Source organism: Pagrus major, chromosome 5 (genome assembly GCF_040436345.1).
Source record: "Pagrus major chromosome 5, Pma_NU_1.0".
Classification (NCBI taxonomy): domain Eukaryota; kingdom Metazoa; phylum Chordata; class Actinopteri; order Spariformes; family Sparidae; genus Pagrus; species Pagrus major.
The window spans coordinates 31,192,833-31,218,529 of record NC_133219.1 but is presented as its reverse complement, the minus strand read 5'-3'; the positions used below and the strand labels follow the sequence as shown (position 1 = coordinate 31,218,529).

Here is a 25,697-nt window from a genome sequence, read left to right as displayed (position 1 = left end):
CTCTGCAGAAACCAGTGTGTATGTTTGTGTGGTGTCCATCCGAACTTAGTTTGCCTCATCACACACACCAGAGCATGCAAACAGCTTTGACAAGTACATGCAGAGACACAACTCACCAGAGATAAATACACACAAGCTCAGACACACACTCCCCCTATCGCTCTCATCGGGACTGTGTGTGCTGTGTTCTGCCGGATCTCAGTGTGAGCCTCAGTGTGTGAGTCTCTTTTTTTCCCCTCTTTTTTTCCAGGCGGCCATCTCTGCTCGGCCTCGCCATCTGTTCTCCATGCTGTGGAACACGGCGCTCCCTCTGGCTGCAGGCGTTTTCACATGGTGGCAAAAATTGTCAATTGGAGTTAAAAAAGAAAGCACTCAGAAACAGAAGTGACTCAAGACATGGCTTAGATTGTCTTTTGAGACACACAGTCACCCAATGAGTCATTTTCCTATTTTTCTTAGTGCGTCTGTGTGTGTTTTTGCCACTTGTTTTGTCCAAATTTGTTTTATTTTCATCTCCATTCATAACATTGTCAAGGTTTAATCTGAGACTACGGATTTGTAGGAGGAAAACAAAGAGAGTGCTGACGTTAGCCTCTTTTCTTCTTGTGTTGCACTATGTTTGTATATTTTTAGTATCTCTGGGGGTGCCAGCTGTAAGTAGGGTTCCCATAGTAAAGTGGTGAATTCATCCATTTTACAAGGTGGAAGTGGGAGTGATTGTGCTGTATGGTTGCGTGTGCGTTTACGTTTTTATGTGTTTCTACAAGCCAATTATCCTATTAACACAGCTTGCCACCTGCTAAGGTTAGACATAAAAAGTAACAAAACCACATGGGAAAGTTATCTACAGTGGCTCTGCTCTACTTTTTGAAATGAAAATCTAGCTTGTAAACAACTTTCAAGGTTCATAAAGCAGGAGACCCAAGACCATACAGGAGAATAAATCAGTATAATCTTATACTTCCATCTTGCTTATCTAGCTGTGAAACAGCAGGCTAAGAATAGGAGCCTAAATATCCTTCTCCATGACCTCAAGCTCCTCCAGAGGGATCCAGAGGCTGCCGGGAGATACAATATCTCTGGTACTTTCTGTTTCTGCCTCCTAATAAGACGTGTCAAGAAAACATCCAGGAGGCATCCTCATCCAATCTCCAAACCACCTCAATTCGCTCCTTCCAAATTTCTGAGTTTCTCAGGGCCTAAAAATGAGCCCCGTAAAATGTCTGCGTCTGCCAACACTCCAAGAAACAGACCACCTGTTGATGTAAGGTTTGCTAATGAACATGACCTTGACGTACTGGGACTTTATTGAGCCTGTCCTCATCAGAAAAACAAGCAGCTTTACGACATATTGAAGTTTGTTGTTAGGCGGCGTCCTCTAGTGGCTGCAGTGAGTGTTACAGCTTCAAAAGAGGAAGTGAGTAGTCATATAAAGAGTGAAAAGCCTGTAGAGGGACGAGGTCGGGGATGGATGGCCGGTTTAAAACAAGCCAACAGTCAGTTCCTTTAACTTGCTAACATGAATTAACATCCAGTACGTGATGTAAGGTAACTTACTTAGGTAACTTTTGTAACGGAAGTTACAGAAGTAACCAAGTGATTTTGACCCAAACCATGATGAGACCTAACCAAGTAGTTTTCTTGCATAACCATAAGAGTGCCAAATGAGGTAAAAATAACCCTCCACCTCAAGATTCTTTCCATATAAGTCACAAACTTATGTTATTAAGTAACTAATAATCCGAAAAATTCATGTGACGAAAAGTAGGTAGGTAGCAAGTCTGGAAGTAAGTGTACACAGGTGAGTAAGCAATGAATTGACCCCTGTGTTTATTAACATTTTCTTTTCTTTTAATCTTTACATGACTCATTTTTGTATTTTAGATTGTTTTTACACATGTAAATCAGCTGTTTTGTGTTTGGATGTTTGCATAAAGTATTTTGAACACAACTTTATGCAAAAGTAATAATAGGTAGTAGATAGGTAACAGTGGGTACATTAGGAGTGAATGCATGTATGTGTAATGTGTTTGTACATAGGTAAGAGGACAATTCTTTTAGAAAAAAGCCTAAAATAACAGATAGAAACAGTAGAAACAGTAGAAACAGTACACCAAGACCAGAGCTGCTGGGTAGATCTGATGGAGATGGGTTGTCAGCATGGGAGAATAACACCTGGGAATCTGAGAACCTGTCAAGTTTGAATTCAAAGAGTGGAAGAGAGAAGTTATTAACACACACACACACACACACACACACACACACACACACACAGTTAGGACAGATGTATGAACAAGGACATATGTGTGCATCCATCTACCAACAGACACATGCAAGAGTATGCATACACACACAAACACACACAAACACACACAAACTCGCTGGAGGTCCGCTGCGCCTCCCAGAACTCCCATCTGTTGAACCAGCAGTCCAGGTTGGTCTTAATGAGAAATAATGAGCCTTCACTAAATAACAACAGCTTGGATGGATTTCACCTCCACTTCAGATTTTATTAGAATGGCATGGACACTAGTTCATTCACCAAGTTACAAAAATCCATTTGTTTCAGCTCAGGATCACATTTAATCTCCTTGTATTTCCTTTGTCATTATCACTGACGATTGGCACATATTTAAACATCTTATTATAACTAATTTACAGAGCAATCATACATGGAGTTACTCACTACAGGACATAGAAAAATGGTACAGAGAGACTTGTTTCAGTACAATTTATATCGACAGGGTGAATTTTCCCACCATCTCCTTGACGGAGACATAAAAATACTTGAATCTCTAAGTTATGAGCGCAAATCTGATTTAAATGGTGATCAGAAGGTTAAGAAAGTCCTTCACACCAAAGTTTGACATTTTTCTAGACTAAATCAGAGCAAGAACAGACTTTCTAGGCCTCCAACAGCTGGCATAGCTGGCAGCAAAACACTAACAATGTGTGTGTGAGAGAGAGAGAGAGAGAGAGAGAGAGAGAGAGAGAGAGAGAGAGAGAGAGAGCGTTTGTGTGTTTGGTTGTACAAAGAGCACCAGGCATCAAGTCAGGGAATCCAACTGTCCTTGCACGATTTCAAGCTGGAAGAAGGAGAAGAAAAGGTTGAGTGTTTGGAAGAAAAGAGTACATAAAAGAAGTCCTCTCTCACACACACACACACACACACAACACACACAGGAAAAGGGTAGATGAAGCCAGGCAAAAAAAACGAAAGAGGGAAACAAAATGTATCAAAGTATGGGGGTGACAGGCAGGCAGATGGACTTTGTCAGGCGATGGAAGATAGCCACTGAATACAAAGATATATATACAACGTGACATCAAAGTGGACACAAACAGGACGTGTGCTTACACACACACACACACACACACACACACACACACACACACACACACACTAACATTGCAATACCTTGTTGTAGAACTCAAGGAGCTCCTGGTGGTTAAAATCAACAAAGACATTTTCCTGGACCTGGAAGGAGAGAGAGAAAGAGAGAGATGTGGGTTAGAAAAGGTCTATAGAGACATAAAAGCGGAAGGGAACAAACAACCTCACAAATAAGAAGCAAAGAGATGTAGGAGATCGACGGAGCAGAGGATAAAAAAGCAGCAATAAGAGCACATGCATAAGAGTCATGAAACAAGCCTTCTCCAGTCTTGTGCTTTCTATAAAAACCTTCATTAATTATTACTGATCTCTGGCCAGTACGGACAATCCTCTAAGTCTTATCCATCAGAGTGTTTAAAAATACACCGAAGGCATACTCACTGTCCACTCTGTTCTCCGTTCTCGTTGAATTACTTTCAAAAGAGACTGGCTGCATCATGTGCAGCCTGTGCTATGTAGCATGAATGTCATCACCATGAACACAACTGACACTAAAAGTAGCCTTGCGAAGGCATGCGATGTGATATGGAAAATTAAGGCCGACATGGAACATTATGGCAAACTAATTTCCTGCTTTAAACACATATTGTCTAGTCCAGTGCAGCCCATGGCTTAAAGTCACCAGTGTTTCTTTACTACAGGCAGCTTTTTCTCTCCTTTTCTCTCAGTGTGCTGTGGTTATTTGTGTATCCTTAGCTTAGCTTCCTCTGTATCGCTAGCTTAAAGTTTCTGTGGCTGTAGACAGTTTCAGTTACTGACATGTGGTGCAGAGACGGGGACCCATTTAAACTTGGCTAGGAGATGTATGTCTGTGGTGACAGGAGACAGTTTTCTCAGCTGGGTGAGATTGATGGGTCGGAGTGACAGTGGGAAACAGCGGTGACTGCAGTGATGAGCAGTTCTTGCCTCACAGTTACTCTGAGGGGACGTGGTGAGGCTAGTCCAGGTGTGCCTTGGGATTTTGCTGTTACAACAATTATTGCAATATACAACTATACAACAATTATTAATGAGTTCTTAATTTACTTCCTTCCTTTCCTTTGTATAAATTAATTCCCTAATACAGAGGGAATTTATATACCCCAAAGAAATCCTATAAAAAGGGAACCACAAATAAATATGTACAGAGCGATTAGATAACAGGCTATTTTGGATATGAAAACAGGTCTGATGCAGAGAAAAAATGTCTCTTTACTTCTTTATTTCCTTCTGCCTGTCTCTTTTTCCCTTTCTCCTTTGAATCAGAGCTACAGAAAGTAAAACCCCACGTATCTGCTAAAATTAAGTAACTTAATATAACAACAGTGACAAGAAAAATTAAAGGTGAGCAGTTTTTTACAGCAATGGAATGGATAAGGAAGCTTGTGTCTTGTGGGATCTATAATCAAGATTTGTGAACACTGCTCCAATATATTTAAGTTAGTTATAATCGTTTTCAGTACCATAACAAATGTTGTGTCACGCTTACAGGTTTACCACGGAGCCTTTTGCTAGACAGCAGACTTGACAAACTATTGAGGGAAAATAGTTTCCGCAGACAAACACAAGAAAACAAGGGCAACCATTGCTGGACTGCCATCATCGTCATCATCAAGCCATTAGAAAAGAAAGCTGGACAATAATCCACAGCATGAGTGGAGTTGATAGCAAGACAATTTATCAACAACCATCCTTGAGAAAATCGTTAAAATGTGTGAAATGCTTTTTAGGTAGCGCAGAATGAGAAGTGCACTCAGCACCGTCACGCTGAATGTTGGTAATAGCAACGAACTTCTGGCACCAACTATGAGGGAAGGCAGAAAGAAAGACACAAAGAAACAGCAGAAAAGAAAAGAAGTCTAAACCACATGGGAGTTGTCTGATTGCGCGCTCCCATCTGCAGCTCTCCTCCCTGCAGTTTGGCTCTTGGAGACTAAACGGAGCTCTGGGGCTTGAATCTAACTGGCTCGCTGGTCGGGCGGATGGATGAAGAGAAGGAGGCCATGTGTCACAGCAAATTAATGACAGAGATATTAATTAGAAGCAACGTTAAAAGTCCATAAAGGAGAGCGCAGAGGGAAAATGTTATCTCTTGTCAAAGCCTCCACTCCACAGCAGCTGCACGGCACAAGGAGGATGTAGGACAGCCTTGAATTTGGCTGCGGCAGAGGGAGAGCTGCAAGGACAGCCTCTGAATGATGGTAATGAAACCACTTATTAAGGTGTTTAATGAAAAGACGATGCAGATCAAAGTATATCTACAAAGTTGCAGTTAGGAAATTATTTGATTTGAACTAAGAACTGAGCGTGCAGCTAAATTAGCTGAGCGATGAACACACCCTGTGCTTCCAACGGCGGCCCCCTTCACTCCTTTCCATTTTCTATTGATCCCCACTGTGGCAAACACTATTCTAATGAGAGAAAACCAGTGCTGCATAATCAGTTATCTGTGCTGATGGTCTTTGGTGCACTGGGGTCACAGGAACAGCAACAGAAAAGTTTGAAACAGAAACGAACACTAGTTATGTGTCTCCATTGTAGTCTTACAGAGGTGAGACTGAGGGCAACAAAAAATTCAGTTTGAGCGCGTTAAATGTGATGTCGATCAGAACTGAGCAATAATAAAGTGAAGACAACAAACCAGGCCGTAACACTTCCTGTCTGTTACACAGGGGTTGAAGATGAAAGTGTGTTTGCGTGCATGTGCGCATTTGTGAGATTGACGGAGGATTTTGACGAGTACTTCCAGGTACAGCTGGGTGTGTGTGCGAAACAGGGAAACAGTGTTTTGTCATGGGAACGTAGGCACAAGGGTGTGTGTGTGTGTGTGTGTGTGTGTATGTGTGGGTTTAGCCCATCCCATTGTTCCTCGGGGTTGAGATTTTGCCAGGCAGTAACCCAACAAGGCTCTGACAGATCTAGGCTAACACTAATGGGGATAGGATGCATCATCCTCATCATCACAGCCCTATACAACCAGTAATCATGCACACACACACACACACAAACACACACACACACACCCACACATTCTTATCTGTCTCAGTGCCAAAATCCTGTGTGTCAAGATACAGAAAATAGGATTAACACATGAAGATAATCATGAATTCACTTGCATCTGGTGTTCCACATGCACTACATGTTAGAGAGTATTATTACAATATAGGCTACATACTAAGGGAGAACCAACACATGAGAGAGAATAAACTAACATAGAAAAAAACTCCCAACTTCAATAATTGCTGAAAAGTGGGACTAAAACTTCTGTTGCAGCCCTCAGTATAAACCTAATAGCTTTCGACAAGGTTACTCGTACAATTCCCCAGATGAGCCAACAAAGTCAGGGGAGGATAATTGTCAAAGCTCTATATGGATTTCAGCATAAGCCCTCACACTCAAACTGAGGATACAGCAATGTTAAGAAAATTCTGGTTTATTGCAACCAGGGTATGAAGTTGGTTTCTGAAATCTTCTGAAGTGAGAGTTACAATAAAGCTGAAAAGACGTCTGACAAGAGGAAAAACACAGAGAGTCAGGCTTTAAACAAACCCCAAGGTTATCCAAACTTATTTGAAAGAGAAAACAAAGATTATAAAGATTATTACAGACATTTAGAGTTTGTGCTGACTTCAAGTTTTACTCAAGACTCAATCAAGCAGTGGATAATCCATCCAAACTGTGGCTTTTTGAGCTGCAGCTCGATGGACAACAGTAGCTGTGTTTACACGGACAACATTACCTCAACCTGAATGAAATCCTTCTGATCAGAGATTCCAACTTAGCTCTTTTAAAAAGTGATCGGATAAGATGTGTGTCTACATGGCCCAAAGCATTTATTCATGATATAACTTTAATGACATGCACAAAGTGGATCCACCTCTCTGTAAAGCGCCTTATCTGCCAAATACAACAAAAGAAAAATAAGTGGTTCATGTTATTACAGTTTTCAAGATGGACCAACATCCTGTCCTGGGAACAGTGCTTGTGTTTCTGCTGTTCTTTCTAATGAAGCAGCAATCGCAGCAGCAGGTACTGTACTTATCCTGCAATCTTTCGATGGGGAGAGTGCAAGAGGTCCTTCACAGCTCATCAAGAACGTATCAGCCACAGAACAGCTTGTTTTGCTACCCATGTTCTCCCCTTTCCTTAAGCTCATTCATGTCACCTAATATTACCCCCATGTGAGACGAACAAGTGCAGAAAGAATATATGTTTTTTAAGGAGAGAGAAACCATCAAATTAAGAGTTTACATTTACATTTTTCTATTTGATGGATTATCAAAAATTCACACCACCTCTCTCAATTCGATTGAAAATTCAATCAGGCTGGATTAGAGGAGTTTTTTCCAACTGAGGTCTTTACCTTCAAGCATTTATTCTCACTGGGCTATTATTCTGAATATAAGTGGAATATAAGGGACTATGTAAATGCAGCTGATGGCCAGTCACTCAGTCCACCACTTGTCCATGAAATATTTTACAGACATTCATGGTCCCCAGAGGATGAAGCCTTCTGTCTTCATTGATTCCCAAACTTTTCCTCGAGCCCCACCAATTGGGTGACAATTTTGTTTTTTAGCAAAATGTTTACCAGGTACTGGATGGATGAAAAACTGTAGACATTGTCCGGAAGTTGAACCAGGCTCTGTTGGTCAATCAAATACCCCTTTTTTCAAATGGTTTCTTCACAACTGTAATGGCTAAGGATAAAACAGTTGCAGCCATTATAATTTTTAATCATGTGAACTGGGAGGAGCCAGCCTTAGAACTTCTGGCTTGGAGGCTGGAACCAATCAGCTCCCTCAGACAACCTACACACACTCACCATTCACTCAGCCAAACACACCTGCAGCCAATCACGCACTCACACAGGTAACAAGACAGAGAGATTAAATCAGAGGAAACTAAAGAATATGAAAACATGAAAATGTTCATATGACCTCTGGGGTCATAACAGTTGTAAAATCCTGTCTGATAGTATTAAAAACAATGTATTAATCTGTTACACTAACTGCACTTCCTGAATTGTATTCAATCATCTCACCAATTCGCCCTCATCAATGTAGTCCCCTGCACTGTCTTGATGCAGGGTTGGTTTCGGTCCGATTGCCTGCTTAGTTCAACCTGTGAAACCCGTCTCATTGACTTTGTGCATGAGTTTTGCACGGTTTCGACTTAAATTATAGTTGCAGTATGATAAATGATAATTTTCCTTTAAAATAAATGCAAATGCAGTTCAGAACGGAAAAAGTATATTTTGTCTCCAGCTCAGAGCAACTCATCTGATGTCATCTCTGTGAACAACCTGCAACCGCTGCTTTCATGTCAAAAGGAGACTGATTCTACACTTTAAAGAGGTTTTTTGTGTTCTTGAGTGGACCGATCAGTGTATTACCATTGATAAAAGGCGCTTTTATCCTATTCAGTGGTTACTGTCAGTAATGTCAGTTTATATGAGACCATGGTGTACTGCATTGAGCAGCGGCATACTGATACCACGAGGAGTATGTGTGAATGGGGCTGGTTGGACGCAAAAAGGCACTCTTCATTAATTATTTGCCTCAGTGCATAAAGAATACCGTGGATTTGAAACACTTGTCAAAGTAGTGATTTTTTTCCCTGAGTTTTCTGAGTGCTTCTCAGAACTGAATTTCTTACTTTTTACTGATGAAAGAAAAAGAGGCAGGGAGGGAATAAAGAAAGGAAGGGTGAGTTAAAGATGACAAGCAAGAGAGATTGACAAAAACAAAGAAGGGAGGGGAGAAATAGATATGACACAAATGAGTGGCAAAGCCACAGAGGAGGAGAACGTGAAGAAACACACTGACAAAAATGAGGGCTTAAGTAAAATCATGAAAAATCGTGGGAACCCAAGAGAGCTTGCATTGTAACTAACAACCAAAAGCATCTGAAACATCAAACTAGAAAGACTTCACTGACAGAAGGAATTTGTCTTATGTGTAGAAATGTAATATCAAATCTAATATAACAACAAGGCTGCCTGTAAATTCACACAGAGAGGAAAAGAGAAATGGGATGACATTTTTTAGTGTCTGTGTGAAACTGTCTGCAAGTAATCTTAAAAATTGCATGGAGAAGTTCGTACCAGAGACAGACACAGAGTGAAGCAAATCAGGCTCAAGTGTCGACAACAAGTGCCAATCAATCCTGTGCTGTATACTGAAATGACATGTGTGCTTGGAGAAAAGTAGATCAGCTGCGTAGATCACCATTTGAGAATTCAGAAACTGCTTCTGCTGTGTACTCTTATTTTCATATTCTTTTACCATTATTAAAGAACATCAATATTGTTTTAGTAAAAATAAGAAACTGTGCTATGATGAAGTCCATGGTACTGGTTGGCAGTCTGAAAGGAATCTGAGGCACCAAGACTTTAAGAGTCTTCATCTAGGTGCTTGAACAGACCACTTACAAGACATGATAGTAAGAGCAACAAAACAAGTGCAAACGTACTGTATACTTTAAAAAACTCACACACCTAATGGCAGAAAGGAGAAGAAATAACAGTCAATATTCAATCAAAAATCAAAAATCAAAAGAGTATAAGTTAAGAGACAATGTGACATTAATAGGACCCAACAATGTGGAAATACTCATAATAAATCCCTCTCAGTGGTGTTTGTCAAAAAAAACAAGTGATCAAAACTATTTTGACTATAATTATATTGAGTACTTAGAGGAAAATATAATGATAGCATACAGAGAGTGAAGAATCATATTGAATCACAGAGGACTCACACAGTATAGTACTGTAAAACATTACAGTAAAGTTTCACATATGTCGTTGCTCTATATGACAAAAAAAACCCTCTTTGTTTAGGCCTGGGAAGGAAGTGGCCCTGAGGGCATCAATTCAAAAAGCCTCCTGTTGAAGGAGACGTCCGAGTCTCTCGCAACCCTTTGCATTTTTGGAATGACTTTAATGGCTTTCTAAGTGTTTGGGTAGACACTGGGTACAGTGTAGTGCTCAGTGTGCCAGGGTTGTTGGTCTTAGTAGTGTACTTGTGTTCAGCCAATCTCTACTGCAGCTTACATTTAGTGCGGCTGATGTAGAATCATTATAATAAAGTTTTCTTTGGCTCTCTTTTAGCTCTGTACCTTTCATTTCATGTTCAATTCTACTAGTTTTATCTTCTTCCTAGAAAGCACACTGTAATTTCTACTTATGAAACATTAAGAGGGTTTGTTTGCTTGCATAAATGTAGCAGTTATTTTTTTAGTTTTTTGTAGTTGCTGCCAACCTCCTTTTAGTCTGAGGAGGCAGTTTGTCCAGGAGGAAGGACACAGGCATTAGTACTGTGAATAGCCCTGCAGTAAGAGGATGAAAAGGGCAGCATTGGTGTGGGTGTGTTGCTACAGCGAGCAGTCAGGAGATCAAAAGTTTGGGTTTGAGGCTTCAGGCATCAGACACCAAAACACTGGACAATGATTTCTAATACTATTAAACACTATAAATTATTTCATAACTATGTAAAGTAGTGATGATAATGAACTAATCAGGGAACATGCTGTTCATATTGCAAGGGAATCTTCCAAGCATGTGCTGTTGCATGCTCTTGACTGGTCGACACAGCACAATTCAGGAATTGTGGAGTACAGAGGACTGATAGAGAGCTTCATCACATGGTGCAATGACAATCACCTGAGGCTCAGTATCAGCAAAACTACTGGGCTTGTGGTGAAGTCCAAAGGAGAAGCAAAAATCAGTTAAATCATTTGTATTTGTTCACACGCTTGGCCAATAAAGCTGATTTTGACAGAACACGAGGGAATTATTGATTCTGAAATGTGTATGCTTCACACACATCTTCACCCCAGCAGCACAGAAGATCTATACAATCACAAGTTTCAAGGTGGGCAGCCAAACATTTGTGTCACGACTTCAGTGGCTGACAACATGTGAATTATGGTCACAATCACTCCTTCTGTTCCTGAGTTATGGTGTTACATAATGGTCAGAAAAGAACATTTCAGAACATTATGATGGTAATGATGATGGTATGAATGAAATGTAATAAGGTCTGTGGTCAACACAAGCTTAAGAGATTTTCACAGTTTGTTCTACGACATAATATGCCTCAGTAAATACCCCACGTTTGAATTAAAAAATATTTACTTGTCTTAAAAAGCGGCGGTTGCTAACAAGTGGCTAAATGAGACTACAGAAGTTGTCAGGGATATTAAACGTCATCATGCCGAACACGGAGACTCATCTACTCACTTGTCTGTCTTTACAGGCCTCAAACTTTACGACTTGGAAAACATGTATAATAATTGTGTAGTACAATCCAAATTTCCGATTTGCATATCCCATTGGCTTTCCTGATGAGGGAACCAGGGCGATGCTAACTTTCGGATAAACCTACAAGAATATTTTATCCCTACAGCACTCTATTGTAGTCAGTTCATACCTGTGTCAAGGAGGATATTTGTGCAAGATTTGAAGAAATTCCCTCGAGACGTTCATGAGATATCACATTCACAAAAATGGGACTTTCAGATGTATGGACTGGCAACCCAAAAACATACTTGGCATAAAAGTGGCATAAAAACAAAAACAGATCCACGTCCTACTGTTAATTACACACAACAGTAAGCGTGTTCATTTCTTAGACCTTGATATATCCCACTTGGCACCTCAAATGGCATAAATGTTTCAACACATGCACTGAATCCGTTCATTTTGGCAGAGAATTTTAAATCAAACTCATATTTATTCTACCTACTCTACTCAAACGCTTTTCTGCTCCTATCAATATGACACCAGGACAGCATTAAATCAGCATCAAAAGAAAGGGTTACCGTAATTTCCCCAGCTCAAGTGCTCTGCAGAGAGAGGATATGGTATATTATAGGTCTTCTGTGACTTTGCTACATTATGTGTCTTCTCTGACTATGAGCTCTTTGACAGTTTGTCCAATTGGAGCTTTCTGGCAGCTGCCTGGTCGTTGACTTTTTTCCTGACGGAGAGAAATCTTGACAGTGAAAGACAAAGAGACGGAGAGAGAGACGGAGTGCACAGGAGGCCGAGCTGTCAGACTGTGGCAACCCCTTATCCCTCCTACTCACAGCACAGCACACACACACTCATAACAAATACACCCTTCCTTTTCCTTTCCTTGCTACTTTACTGTAATTTACACACTCACACATGTTTTTTTTGGCTTCACCACACATCCTGACCTGTATTAATGAAAATAAAAAAACTTCAGTCCCTGTTGTCACACTGTTGTGTTGCCATGGGTACACACATCTTTACAAAAACCAGATGACTGACTGACTGCTGCTCTATCTTCCTATCTGTTCTATCAACTCGTCTGCATGCTTGACTGCTTCTCTGTCTCTCTGTCTGTCGGTCAGCTCGCAGCTACCACAGTATGTGTGTCATTACTGTTTGTCAGTTAGCTTACAATGCTCACATGTCTGCCAACCTGTCTGCCTGTCCTCCTCTCTGTCTTTGTGCCAGCCTACATTCACAAGCTTCCCTGGCTGTCTGAGCTGCATTCTGCCATCTTGCTGAAGGATGATCAGCGGGAGTTATTTTATGAGGACATGAGGACGGTTGACTGTCAGTGGGCATGCATGCAGGTGACAGCACAAACAGAACTGTGGCATGAAGACACAGCGTAGTATTTTCCAATTAAGTATCAGAGATGAAGTAAGAAGAAGATGTAAATGTATTTCACAACTCGACTTTGCTTTGTTTTTGGATTTCAGTTCAATTTGTAAAAAGAGAAACTGAGACATAAAGCAAATGTGAGGGCACCTTTTCTTGTAAATAAGGTTGTTTGGTGTGCTTGAGAGGATGCATGTGTTTGTATATGAGCGTGTTTGTTCAGCTGCATAGCTGTCTGTCACTAAAAACAGATACAAAGGCAGCTGTGCTGTCAAAACACAGTCCTTTAATGTCTCAATAAAGATTTTTGTTGTTTGCTTCGGTGCTACAGGTGTGCTGCCTCCTCTTTTATGTCCCGAGCATTTCTATCCATCTGTCTTTGCCTCATCAACACTGTTGAGGATCGGCTAGTTTGTGGCCACCTCATTCACTGTGGAGGAGGGACGCATATGGGGAATTGGAGACAGGTCGAAGGGTCATCAGGGGAGAATAACAGGTACCAAATTGGACTAAACATTATGCTGACTTTAATTAATAGCTTTCTACTCATTAGTGTGCACTAATCAAAGTAAATGTAATATATCATACGTCTAATATGATCTCTGACTACGTTTTACAAACAGGAAGAGGATGGCATAAGAAGGTAATTACAGTACGGTAACTGTTGACCCCCAAAACATTTGAAACGACACAACTGATTAGAAACTGCATCTCTCAAACTTTGGCATGCTGCTGGGTATCCCCTCAGCCTGTTAGCTGACAGGTATGTGCCTCCAGTATAAAGACTAGAGACTATTAGCATTTGATCAGGATTTAGTGTGAACTCAGATTAATTTCCACGTTAGTGCTCAATTATTATTATTGATGTCTAAATAATGTCCTTAAATAACAATTTCTCATATCTATTAAGGAATACAACATCTCTGTATGGCATCTATTTCTTCTCCCTCATTAAAAACTCCAGAATATATGAATATGAAAATATATTTTCAGTTCAAAAGTTTAACTTCTGAACACAAGATGTCTTGTGCACCGGAGGCTTCAAGTATCCACATCGCACCTTGTGCATGCTGAGTATTGGACTTAGCTTCCAAACCAACATATTTTCAATGAGCACACAAAATTTACGCTTTCAGCAGATGAATGTGAAATTAGCATTCTGTCACAACGCTGCACATAAATCATTCTACACAGTGAAGCTCAAACATTCAACTGTAGGAACAAGAAAGAAACGTTTTCATTATTCTCATGTTCGTGCGTCTCGATTTGTTTCTCTATGTTTTCCAGCAGTTACTGCACTTAATTAGGCTACCTTTACTTTTCGTTTGACCCACTTTCCATTAACCTTTCTCAAGTCTCTCCATTTTACTTTTGGTTTCTTACACAGTGAAACTACAGACAAAATAATCTCACCTGAAGGTCTAATTAATCCAATTATTAAAAAAAATTAAAAGGAAAAATAGAAATCTACATTTCCATGGTAACCTGACAAACTTCATCTGCAATGATCATGTGATAGGATCAAAAGCCTATAAACTATATACTATAAGTATAGATTGTTTTGTCATTTCCCAAAATGCTTTGCAACACACAGAAAACTGGAATGAACTTGATGCATTTAACTTTAAATGCAGGTGGAAAGAGCACAGAGCATTTTTCAAATCAAGAGAAAGAGACTAGTTTTCCTACACGTGATCAGCATAATGTAAAATTAGTAAAATTATGCCTAACTAAACTGTAGAGTAGCCAATCCACAAAATCGAGCACAAAATGTTTGGGCGGGTATCCATTTGGCTGATAAAATGTACCAGTGTGCATTAAAATTGGTTCTGAAGTCCAATCTTCAATAGCTTTGGATCTTTCGTTTTAAATTTGCAGTCAACAATATTCACCCCCTTTTATGTGTCAGTTTCCTGGAATCATTTGACAAGCACTGTAGCCAGTGGCTTTGCACAAAACTCCACTGGTGCCAGTCAGCAACAACAAAAAGAAATCAATAGCTCAAAAACAACCATGTTTAATCTTCCCATGACCCTTTGAGCCGAGAGGCGTTCAGAAAAACAGACCCGTAGGAGCCACATATGCACTGTGCATTGATACTGAAAGAGGGGCACCATGAACTGGTATCCGCATCCACAAGAGTGCCCTGTAGCCATCACACAGTGACAGACATGGAACCTCAAAACGTCAGCCATTCACTAAAAGCCTGTCGACTACAACAAATAAGAGCTGTCAAAGCCAAACACTAGAAACCGTCAATCACCTCTGGTATTTATAACAGGAATGAGCAAAAGCAGATATGTGCGCACAGAGATGCAGGCCCACACAAAGACACACAGATACTGTCCTATTCTCTAAATTATATCAAGAGAAGAGAAGAGAAGAGAAGAGAAGAGAAGAGAAGAGAAGAGAAGAGAAGAGAAGAGAAGAGAAGAGAAGAGAAGAGACGACTTGTGACATGATGGAAAACCCTTCCGGTACAGTAAGGGCCTCCCAAATATATGTAAAGGGGCCAACATGTCACTCAGTGTCTCTCATTTCTATGATTTGGAAAAAAGCACTTGGGAAAGAAGAGGCCTAGAAACATTCCATCAGTCGGAATATCTTAGCCCTCTTAACTTTTTCTTCCTTTTCCAACAGGCCTTTTGATAGTGCTCTCATTCAATCTAAACTCTATAAACCACAGGGAGTAAATAATAGCATAGAAGAGTGGAGTGTCAGCTGCTACCCAAGGGGAGACAGTGGGAACTTTGACAACAATCAAAAGAAAAACAAGGCAGGAAAAACAATAAACAAACGGGGCTTTTGCTTTGTTTTGTACGGAGACAGGAGCGATGAGGTTCCAGTCCTGACAGGATGAATTCGTCAAAACACACACAGACATCACTAAGTACCCCCCACCAACACCTCCACCCCACACACACACATAGACTCACACACTCACACACACAAAGCTGCACATATACTGTACAGTATACATAGTTACAAAGGCTCACACACCCATTAACAAAACATTAACATACACTCGATGTGCATATAGCATGTAACAAATCAGTTCTCATGACTGGACAAGGCTTTAGACTGGATATTATTCAACACCCACTCGTCTGTCTGCCTTTCTGTCGGTCTGTGGACAGATCTTTGTCAGCGCAATAGCATTTCAACCGCACAAAATACAGTCACAAAACTTCACAGGGGTGTAGTTGAGATCAAAATGAAGGCGAGATTAAAGCTTGGTGTGGTCAGATCCATCAGGACTGAGCACTAATGAAATAATGTAGTAATGACTACTGGGTACTAATGGGGTCGGAACATGAACATGCTGAATGGCGTTGTGGCTGGTGTGATCCCATCACAAGACAGTCTCTAATTAGCTATGTCACCAGTTTATGCATTATTTTAAACCAGCCATTCAACTGTGTCAGTTAGTCTACTTTTAGCTAACAATTTCATCAGTTTATCCATTAGTTTTATCCAATATTTTAACTGTTTATCAATTAGGCTAGCTTACTTTTAGCTCACTATTTCATTCATTTATCCATTATTTTTGGATACTATTCAACTGTTTATCAAATAGCCTGCTTATAGCTAACTATTTCATCCATTACCTTTAAACTATTTACTTGATTTATCATTACTTATTGTTTAGCCGTTACTTTTAGCTACTTCAACTGTTAAAGCAGCTGTAAGCATTATTTTCTGTTCAAAATGAGTGTTAAATAGCTCTATATTGCAACAGTAATCAAGGTTATAGAGTGTTTTCTGTTATCCCTGCTGTTCTGGTACCTCCTAAGAGAAGAAAGAGGCAAAGACAGCTGCCTCAAAAAAATAAAAGGAGTTGTGAAAGTGTGGTGACGCAGAGAGGAGAGAGGTGATTGCCAACTGCTAAACGGACAGGAAACTAAAAGGACAACAACGCTCACAGCAGCTTCCATACACTACTTTTAGCTGGTGAATTGAACCACATATCCATTAACTTTATCCAACTGTTTCAACTGTTTATTCTTAACTTTTTGCTAACCATTGTAACTTCTGTGCTTGCTTGCTAACAAGTTTGTATGCAATCTCAATCAAAAGATGTTATGTTAATAAGCTGTATGACCCAGGATGATGGGCAGTTGATGTAAATATACTAGATAATTAGCTGAGCTTTCTTGACACACACTCACAGACAGATATTCATTGCTTCCTGTCTGCGACCTCCCTCATGTCACACACACCATGCTGTTTCACAATCATTCATCTATGTCTCCTTCTTCCCAGTGAGGTGATTATGTCTGCCTTCCCCTCTCTCATCCTTCCTCCGTCTCTCGTTGGTAAGATGCATCACCCTCTCTTGATGTATTCCTGTTCTTTATCTCTGTAACTTCACCTCGGCTGCTGTCTCCCCTTGCATTAAGTGATGCCTTCTTATAAACAGCCCATCAGTGAGCTGTCCATCCGTAACCAGGTTGCTGGCTGACATTTATTAAGAGTCAGCTTTGCCTGCAGTCTGCCTGCCTCTCTCTGCATCCCCACATGAATACAGAGGACCAATTAGAAGAGGAACGGGGCATATGTCTACATGCTCGTAGAGGCAAGGCCACAAACACAAACACCCAAACAGACACGGTAGCCAGACGGAGGGATGGCTTGAGGATGAGATGGAGGCAGAGGGAGAATTAATAGAGGAGAAGAAAAAGAGGGTGAGACAGGGTTTGAACATATCTCACTAATAGTGGAGCTGCTGAGGACAATCTCCCTCCAGGAACACAAAATGAACAGTGAACTTTCATTGAAATGGGAACACTACCCACTGTGCTAAATGGCTGCTCTGACTAAGGTAGAAGACAATAACTGTGTTGTGAATAAAAGAGACATAACAAACTTGCTTAATAAAAACACAGCACTTGTATTCAAGTCATTAAACACACTTTGACACCCTGCACAGTCAAATTGTACAGCAAACTCTCATTCAATGATGAGGCCTGACATTTATGAGCAGCAGGAGGTAGCTACCGGGGCTAAACAAATAACATCCTCGGTGGTGGGTTAAATAGGACAACGACAGTTTTGCCTATTGGTTTTGTCTCACATGGATGAGGTCACCTATGTCCTGTCTGTGCAGTGTGAGTGTGTGTGCCTGTTCGTTATTTGTTTGTGTGTGCGTATTGTCCATCCACCTCCCCAATTACAATCCACCACATCCTGTGTTGTGGTCAGAGACAATGGGAACAAGACTAGGCTTCCACCAGAGCATACAGCTCCAACATCCGCCTCTTGACTCTTCACATGCTATGCAGCAAGAACCAGTACAGCACGAACACGAGTGACCATTATGGAAGATGATGATTTCCCTGTGAGAAATCCATTTGTGTATTAATCACTGGGAGGAAACAGGAAGACAGGGAGACACCCAAAGGTTCCTCAGTCTGTTATAGTAATTATTTTTTGCCTTTCATACTCAGGCATCAATTCTGGAAAGGTTCCATGATGATTTAAGACACAGATGTTATTAATAGAGCAACAAGTGTTTGCATGGTACATGGCATCTGGCACGCAAGACCACAGTATGAAACACAGGACATTTATTGCATGTACAAGGTGACTGAATGTCTTTGAATTATCGATTATTTTCAGTGTTAATTAACCTGCTGATTATTTTCTCGATTGATCAATTAATTGTTTGGTCTATAAAGTGTCAGAAAATGGTGAAAAATGACAATCAATGTCTCCTAAAGCCTAAAAAGATGTCCTCAAATATACTGTTTTGTCCACAACCCAAAGATATTCAATAAGCTGTCATAGAGGAGTAAAGAAACCAGAAAATATTCACATTTAAGAAGCTGAAATCAAAGAATTTTGACCTTTTTTTTCTTAAAATATTACTCAAACAGATAAATGGATGTCAAAATAATTGCCAATTAATTTAGTAGTTGACAACTAATCGATTAATTGCTGCAGCTTTAGACAGCTTACCAAAATATTCCACTCAGCAGCATGTTATCTTGCCCTCGGCACGCAAGCACTTTCCAGCTATTTTAACAAAACCTGGGTCATGTAACTTGAAAAGTCTCCCTTCAAAGTCACATCTTATGTTTCAAAACTGTTTCCATGATCAACACACAGCATTTATTCTTTGTCTAATGTAGTGTGGTAGTGGCAAACACTTAATTAAAGCCTCCCCACTCACAAAGGTGTTCTCAATTATGTTGCCTGATTACACCTCTTCTCAAGCCTGTATGGACAAACTTGACAGCTTCCTTGTGTTTCTGTTAGCTTTGTTGCACTGTTTGGGCATTGGTATGAATTTACAGACTTGGTGACGTCTTTCCAGCACAGCTCCAAACAACTTGGACCTGACTAAAAGTTCTCATCAACCAGATTAATTAAAAACACGTGTAGCAATGTGCAGAACCTTTAAAACTGATAAGACTAATATTTTTCAGGCTCAGTTGGTATAAATACTGTGTAAAAACAACAGTTTATGTACTGATTGGTGACGGCACAAATGTGTGTTAAACAGGTTTCAATAGTCAATCAATCCTACTCAAAGCAAATGTAATTGAAAACTATATGAAAATAGACTGGAACAAGACGCATGAAGATGAATGAAGATATGTAAATATTTAAAATAAAAACATGTAATGTATGTAAAATATTCATCCCTATCACTGCAACTTGTCATAGCAGGTGTAACTAATTACATTAATGATGACTCCATCCTATTAAAGCACAACATAAGGAACATATGGAACTGAGACACCTTAATTTAATGCAGCCATCATGGATGTTATTAGTTACACCTGCACATGTCAGGCTACAGTATGTCAAGTCAAATTCAGTCTGCTGTGAAAATGGTCTGAAGGCATTTTCAGATTATCGAGCGCAATGCAAGGAGATGGAGAGGGACACACGGACAAAGAGAAGAGACAGACAGACAGACAGCGACAGTGAAACTGAGAGAACAGAGTGGCCTCTGCTGGGGGTCATTCGTCAGGTCATTAGGTTCTCCAGTTAATGAAATAAAAGAATAATAAAGAATCTCTCTGTACTGTCCGACACAGAGAGTTTTTGTTTCGGGATGCAGTGTCTCGTTTCACCCACCACTTCCCACCCTACACACACAAGAACACTCTTTCTCTGTGTGCCTGTCTTTCTCTTGTACACACACACACACAAACACACAGCTGACAGTCTCTAGGTGGGCAAGGGTGGGATTTTCACACGCCTTGCTCCCCAGAGTCCATTCAGTACAGTACACAGCATGGCAGCAGGACACGCTCACAAAGGCTGGGTTTGTCTGCACCCAGTGGGCAACTAACTGAACTAGAATGACAGAAACACACTGAAGCACTGATGCAGATACATGCACAGGCTCACTACAGACATGGCTGAACACACACACATGCACATATACACACTGAATTCAGAGATTCAAGAGCTAACTTTCTGTCTTTTTGGGCTCCACAACTAGAAAAACACATTCAGTTCTATCTGAGGAACTTTTTAACTAACTGACTGACTAACTTTTAAGAGACTACAGTCAAGTTATTTAGGTACATACGAGTGTCTTGGGTTGGTCTCAATTCTCAGTTGCAAACAGAGCCATTTCTGTCTAAACATTACTATTATCAGCATGCAATCGAGCTCCTGCAAAGTTAAAATGCTGTTTGATGCAAGCTCAGCTGTTCCGCTTGATGTCCCCCCTGTAGTCTCATAAAGAGATTTTTTGAGGCATTTTTAGCAGTTAATTCATAAATAATAGCTGAGGCCACCACACAGGGACTTCACAGAGATAAACATTTAAATGCTCCTTACTGTTTTCTAAATAAAATATTCTGTCCTGCTTATTTTATTAACTATGGCAGAAATAAAAACTCTTTGTCTCTCTCACTTAAACATGGCCTGTTTCTTTAAGGACTGATAGCACTGTGCCAAAAGGGAATGTACATGTAGACAATGAATAAATAGTCCAGAGAGGCAAATTAGTTACAATCAGTTATTGTAATTGAATTTTTAAAGTGTTATGTGCTGCATTCCCTTTAAATATGCGCACACACGGGACTTTTAAGTGTTTGATTTGTGCATTATATTGCAGGAAGAGGCTTCTTCTTTCTTTCTCCAAGGTGTTTCTCATTCTCTCCACGTCTTCCTCCTTTCTCTTCCAAGTCCTCTGTCAGCTTACACCCCTAGTTTAGTCTTATAACATATAACCTTTGTCAAGTATTTTCCTTTCTGCCCTCAGTATGTGTGTTGGTGCACAGCTATGCAGCAAACGGAAGACACTTCCAATAAAGTTGAAGTTTTCACTGGAGGCAAAGTGAAACTGTGAACACAGTACTGGACCACAATGTCAATTAATGTGATAACAAAAGACAAAAAAACAAGAGTTAGACTAAATATATTGTTTAAATGAATTAACAACAACAAAACTGTATTTACAAAAGTGAAGACATGGGGCCCTATTTAAACAATCTGTGGCACTTGGTCTAAATAGAGCAAGTGTGTTCAGGAAGTGTCCAACTCTGTGTTGCTAGTTAAACAATGGTAATAATGACATTTAATTGAGGAGGAGGAGAAAGAGGAGGAGGAGGAGGAGCGCTGCTGTGCGTCCCTCTGTGTATAATAGTGATGCACGGATCTCAGTCCGTTGATCAGGCGGGACAAGTCATGAAAATTATCATTCTGATCAATAGCAGATGGGATGCAGGTGGGTGAAGTCACCTTTAGTGAGAAAAATATGAATGAAATTACCTGCAGCGATCGTCCAGCAGCAGAAACAACATGTGTTTCTCACCATTAACATGCGCATTTGCACACGAAGAACAGCGGATAAACTTCACTGATTACTTATAAGTCCTGACTCAACGACAGGATCAGTTAGTATTTCATGTTAATAATGTCCTGTGTTCTTCTACACATCAAAAGGTCACACACACAGTCCAGATTCATACAGTAAAATAGTTTGGCTTGAAGCATCAGTCCTCCCGATTAACCCAGAGCGCCGTCTGTCTGTCTAAAAGTATTTATTTCAGAAGATGAAAGTTCAATTTTGTTTCCTGTCAAGTTAACTACAGCTTCTAGTTTTGCTGCTTAAATGCATTAGTTACAGTGGCATTACTGAAAAATAACTGAAAGCAGTTGTTGTGAACCCGCCTGTGTAGGCTATTTACAAAACCATCAAAATAACTTCTACATGGCTGCCTTTATTCTTCATATAATTAATGTATATATACTTTATATAATTCATAATTGAACCAGCCCAATGTTTACACTTATTATTCTAAACAGGTCACAAAATGTACCAACTCTAAGCAGAAAAATGACAATTTTGGCCACAAAACTCATTTCTGAAGGCCTAAATACTCCACAAGCAGGTATCTTTATAAATAGCTCACATTGTTTTGTTAAATGAATAAAAAGTCTACTAAAGAAATCCTAGTTTTAATACTAAAGGTGCCATCTAATATAGAGTCCTTTGAGGCAGATTATCAATGGGTCTTTTTGTGTACTGACTTGATCGGAAAGATCTGACTTCAGCATTTCCAAAAATAAGTTGAAGCTGTAGCTCGTGGGTACAAAAGTGCAATTTGGATTTCACACCAAGATAAATACGAGCTCTAAAAGAGACATTTGTCAACTAGTGATGAGACTATTGGTTTCAACTGGTTTTCATATAAAAGTCACACTAAACAAACCACCAAATTCAGTAGAAAAACATTCTCATTTCCTCCACACTTAGGCGTTTTAATATATTGTTAGTCAGGGCGAGTGTCAAGCTATAATTTGGGATAAATCTGGCTTACATCTTGTTGGGTGCGTGCTTTTGTGGTGCTTTAGAAGCAGCATGATACCATCTGCGCTCATCAGTGGCCTCTGTGAGCTAACTGACGATGACTGGGACTACCGCACCACTGCCACATCCTCCATGCTAGCCTCTCGCTAACTGTAATGAAAAACACTTACATATAAAAGACGTATGCACGCACACAACCAAATATTATGGAGTTAAAGGCACTGGAGAGGTTTTGTGGTGCCAGTGACACTTCTGAACTTCTATGACAAATGCTCTATGACCAATTCTTCTCCTCCCTCTCTGAGCCACGCTCTGTCCAACTTCTCTCTAGTGAGGCAGAGCCACATTATTTTTCAACCACACGGGAATCCTTCCCTCCCTTCCCGGGGGAATTATGACAGCTCCTCAACCCCTCTGTGCTCTTTCTCCCTACTGTGGTCAGCACTGAACAGAAACAGAGTCTGGTTCAGATCAGCCCTCTAGTCGGCGCGTCTGCAATGCGTCATCTGCCATATGCTGCGGTTGCTGGTTTCTCCATGGCCTCACAGCCTAAAAGCCTAAACCAATACACGTATGTGGAATAAATGCTCCTCTCATTTATTCGATGCATCGCCACTGGCTCATGTCAATACGTACTTCTGGTGCCTGAAGATTCTGACAGAAATCAATCATTCAAGCTTTAAATCGTGAGTATTTTACTTAAATAAACACCACTCACTCAGTTAAGGTTGGTTGAGTTTTTTCTCAGTCATTTTCTCTACTAATAACCACTCTTAGATCCAGCTTCATGTATCTGCCAGGTTCTATTACAGATGCAGCCAGCATTGCCCAAAGCTGAGCCAACAGCGCCAAGACGTGACTGACACACACCATGCCATGAACAAAACAGTTTGTAAATTTTTAATAAGGGAATCTGGGGCACTTTCTTCATCTTTTAGAGGACTCAGAGATACTTATTGATGTTTGACATCAAAACTGTCCCCAACAGCTTTATATATAATACATATATTCCACGCTTTCTATTGTAGCACGTCTGAATTCTGTTCTGGGCGCATTTCACCTTTTGTAGCCACACACATGATGCATGACTGATAACTACTCATAACAAAAGGAATTACACGTAGGAGTCTTTTTGGATTTCTGATTAAACCTCTCCATATGGGGTGGAGGAAGGAAGCAGTGCAAGCCATTAAGCTTTGCCAACATCAAACCAGTCCACCAACCACCTAAGCTTGACAATCTTAATCTGACAAACTGCCGCAGTTCATGACTATTTCATTGATGTATGAACTTGAAAACTTGTAACAAAAGCCTCCAGAGAGTCTTTAAATCCAAGCACACCCTTAAAAACTCATCTGAGACAAGGCTCAGACATCTTTTCATCATCTTAAGAGGAATCCTGAGGTTTCAGCCTCTGTAGTGAATTTGTGTAATGTGAGCAGCAGAGTGCACCATTTTTTTTTGATACACCTCTCTCCCACATCCATCCTAACCTCCCACTTGTTTCTTCTCAAAAAACGTACAAATTTTACTCTCAGTGTGTTATACACAGGCATGCAGTTTTACTCCCGTGGTGCTTATGACTCAGGGATTCACAAAAAGCTGTGCATTGATGGGAAGTTGCTCTAGATAAGAAAGTCAGCTCAGTGCCAGCTTAACATGAGAGTAATCTCATCTTTCAGCATCAGGTAGTCTCTGTGAAAAATAAGGGCGATAACTATAAAGGAGCTTGTCCGCACCTGACCTCCTTTTCAACATTTATTTAACAAAGTGACTCCCATAGACAAGACCTGCAACGATTACTCAATCAATCCATAACTAGGACATTTTCTGGTTCCAGCTTCCTGAATGTAAGGAATTGTAATGAGCTTTTATTCACATTTGACATTTTAGAGACTAAATGAGTAATTAAAAATAATTGTGAAAATGATCGGTAGGGGTGCAACAATCCACCGATACGCAATGATCTAATACCATCAATGCAAAGTCTTCTTTAGGTGATGCCTTTATTTTGAAATTCCCCCCGGCCATGTGTGCATCACTTTTTTCCATCGAAGCGTACCTCCTTCCAAAACATTCAAACAGCTCTAGTGCCAAGCAGGCAAAAAAGACAACAAGGATATTTACTCCACTCTCTGGAATAAATCAGCAGTGCAGAAATAATTTGGATTTCATAGAAAAGTCAAACAGAGTCTCACTCAGAAGTGTGCTAACTTGTTGCTCTCGCTACGGCAATATCAGCTGATCTGTTTCTTCAATGTTCGGCTGAAAAAATGTGCGTTTGGACGGGAAAACATCTGCTAGTCGCTAGGCCAATTTATGAAATGTTAAATGCCATAGGCTTTAGCTAACAATCGTGACAACCGAGCAACGTTGACAGTTATTATTGAGCTGTATTTTATACTTTAGTTAAATGTTCTTGTTGTTAAGCTATGTTTAATGTGTGTTAGTGGAGTCAGTTTAAAGTAAACAATACTGCACTTCTCTGGATACAATTATTTATGTATTATTATTTTCTTTATAACCAAAAGCAGAAAAGAAAGTGGTGGCAGCTTCTTCTGTAAGTGATTGTGTTAAATGGGCAGATGATATAGTCTCTAGTGATTGTAACATGGCAGACTAATATCTTATCGTGTGGAAACTGGTCATTATGATTGATAATTGTTAGTTGCAGTCCTACAAATAACTAAGTGCAGTATTTGAATACAGTTCAAAACATTAAATACTGGAAAAATGACAACGACAGAACAAGGAAGATGATGGGAAAGGACACAAGAATATGGGAGAACAAAATGAGAGGGGGGACAAAGAGAGAGGCCTAAAGATGAGCAATTTCATTTCAAGAGCGAAGCAAGCGAGAGAAGTTAATCCATTTCATAGTCATCCCACCACACCGCCCTTCATATGTG

The 25,697-nt window shown here is 40.1% G+C and overlaps 1 protein-coding gene across 1 annotated transcript in view; it reads right to left on the bottom strand.

Annotated features, from left to right (window-relative positions):
- Nucleotides 1–2,485: 2,485 nt before the first annotated feature.
- Nucleotides 2,486–25,697, bottom strand: part of commd10 (COMM domain containing 10) — a 63,330-nt gene continuing 40,118 nt past the window's right edge. The window contains exons 6-7 of the mRNA XM_073466444.1: nt 3,419–3,478; nt 2,486–3,086 (exon numbers count right to left, since the gene is read on the bottom strand). Of these exons, the coding sequence (XP_073322545.1) occupies nt 3,048–3,086; nt 3,419–3,478 (99 nt within the window). The 3' untranslated portion in view covers nt 2,486–3,047. The remainder of the gene's footprint in view (nt 3,087–3,418; nt 3,479–25,697) is intronic.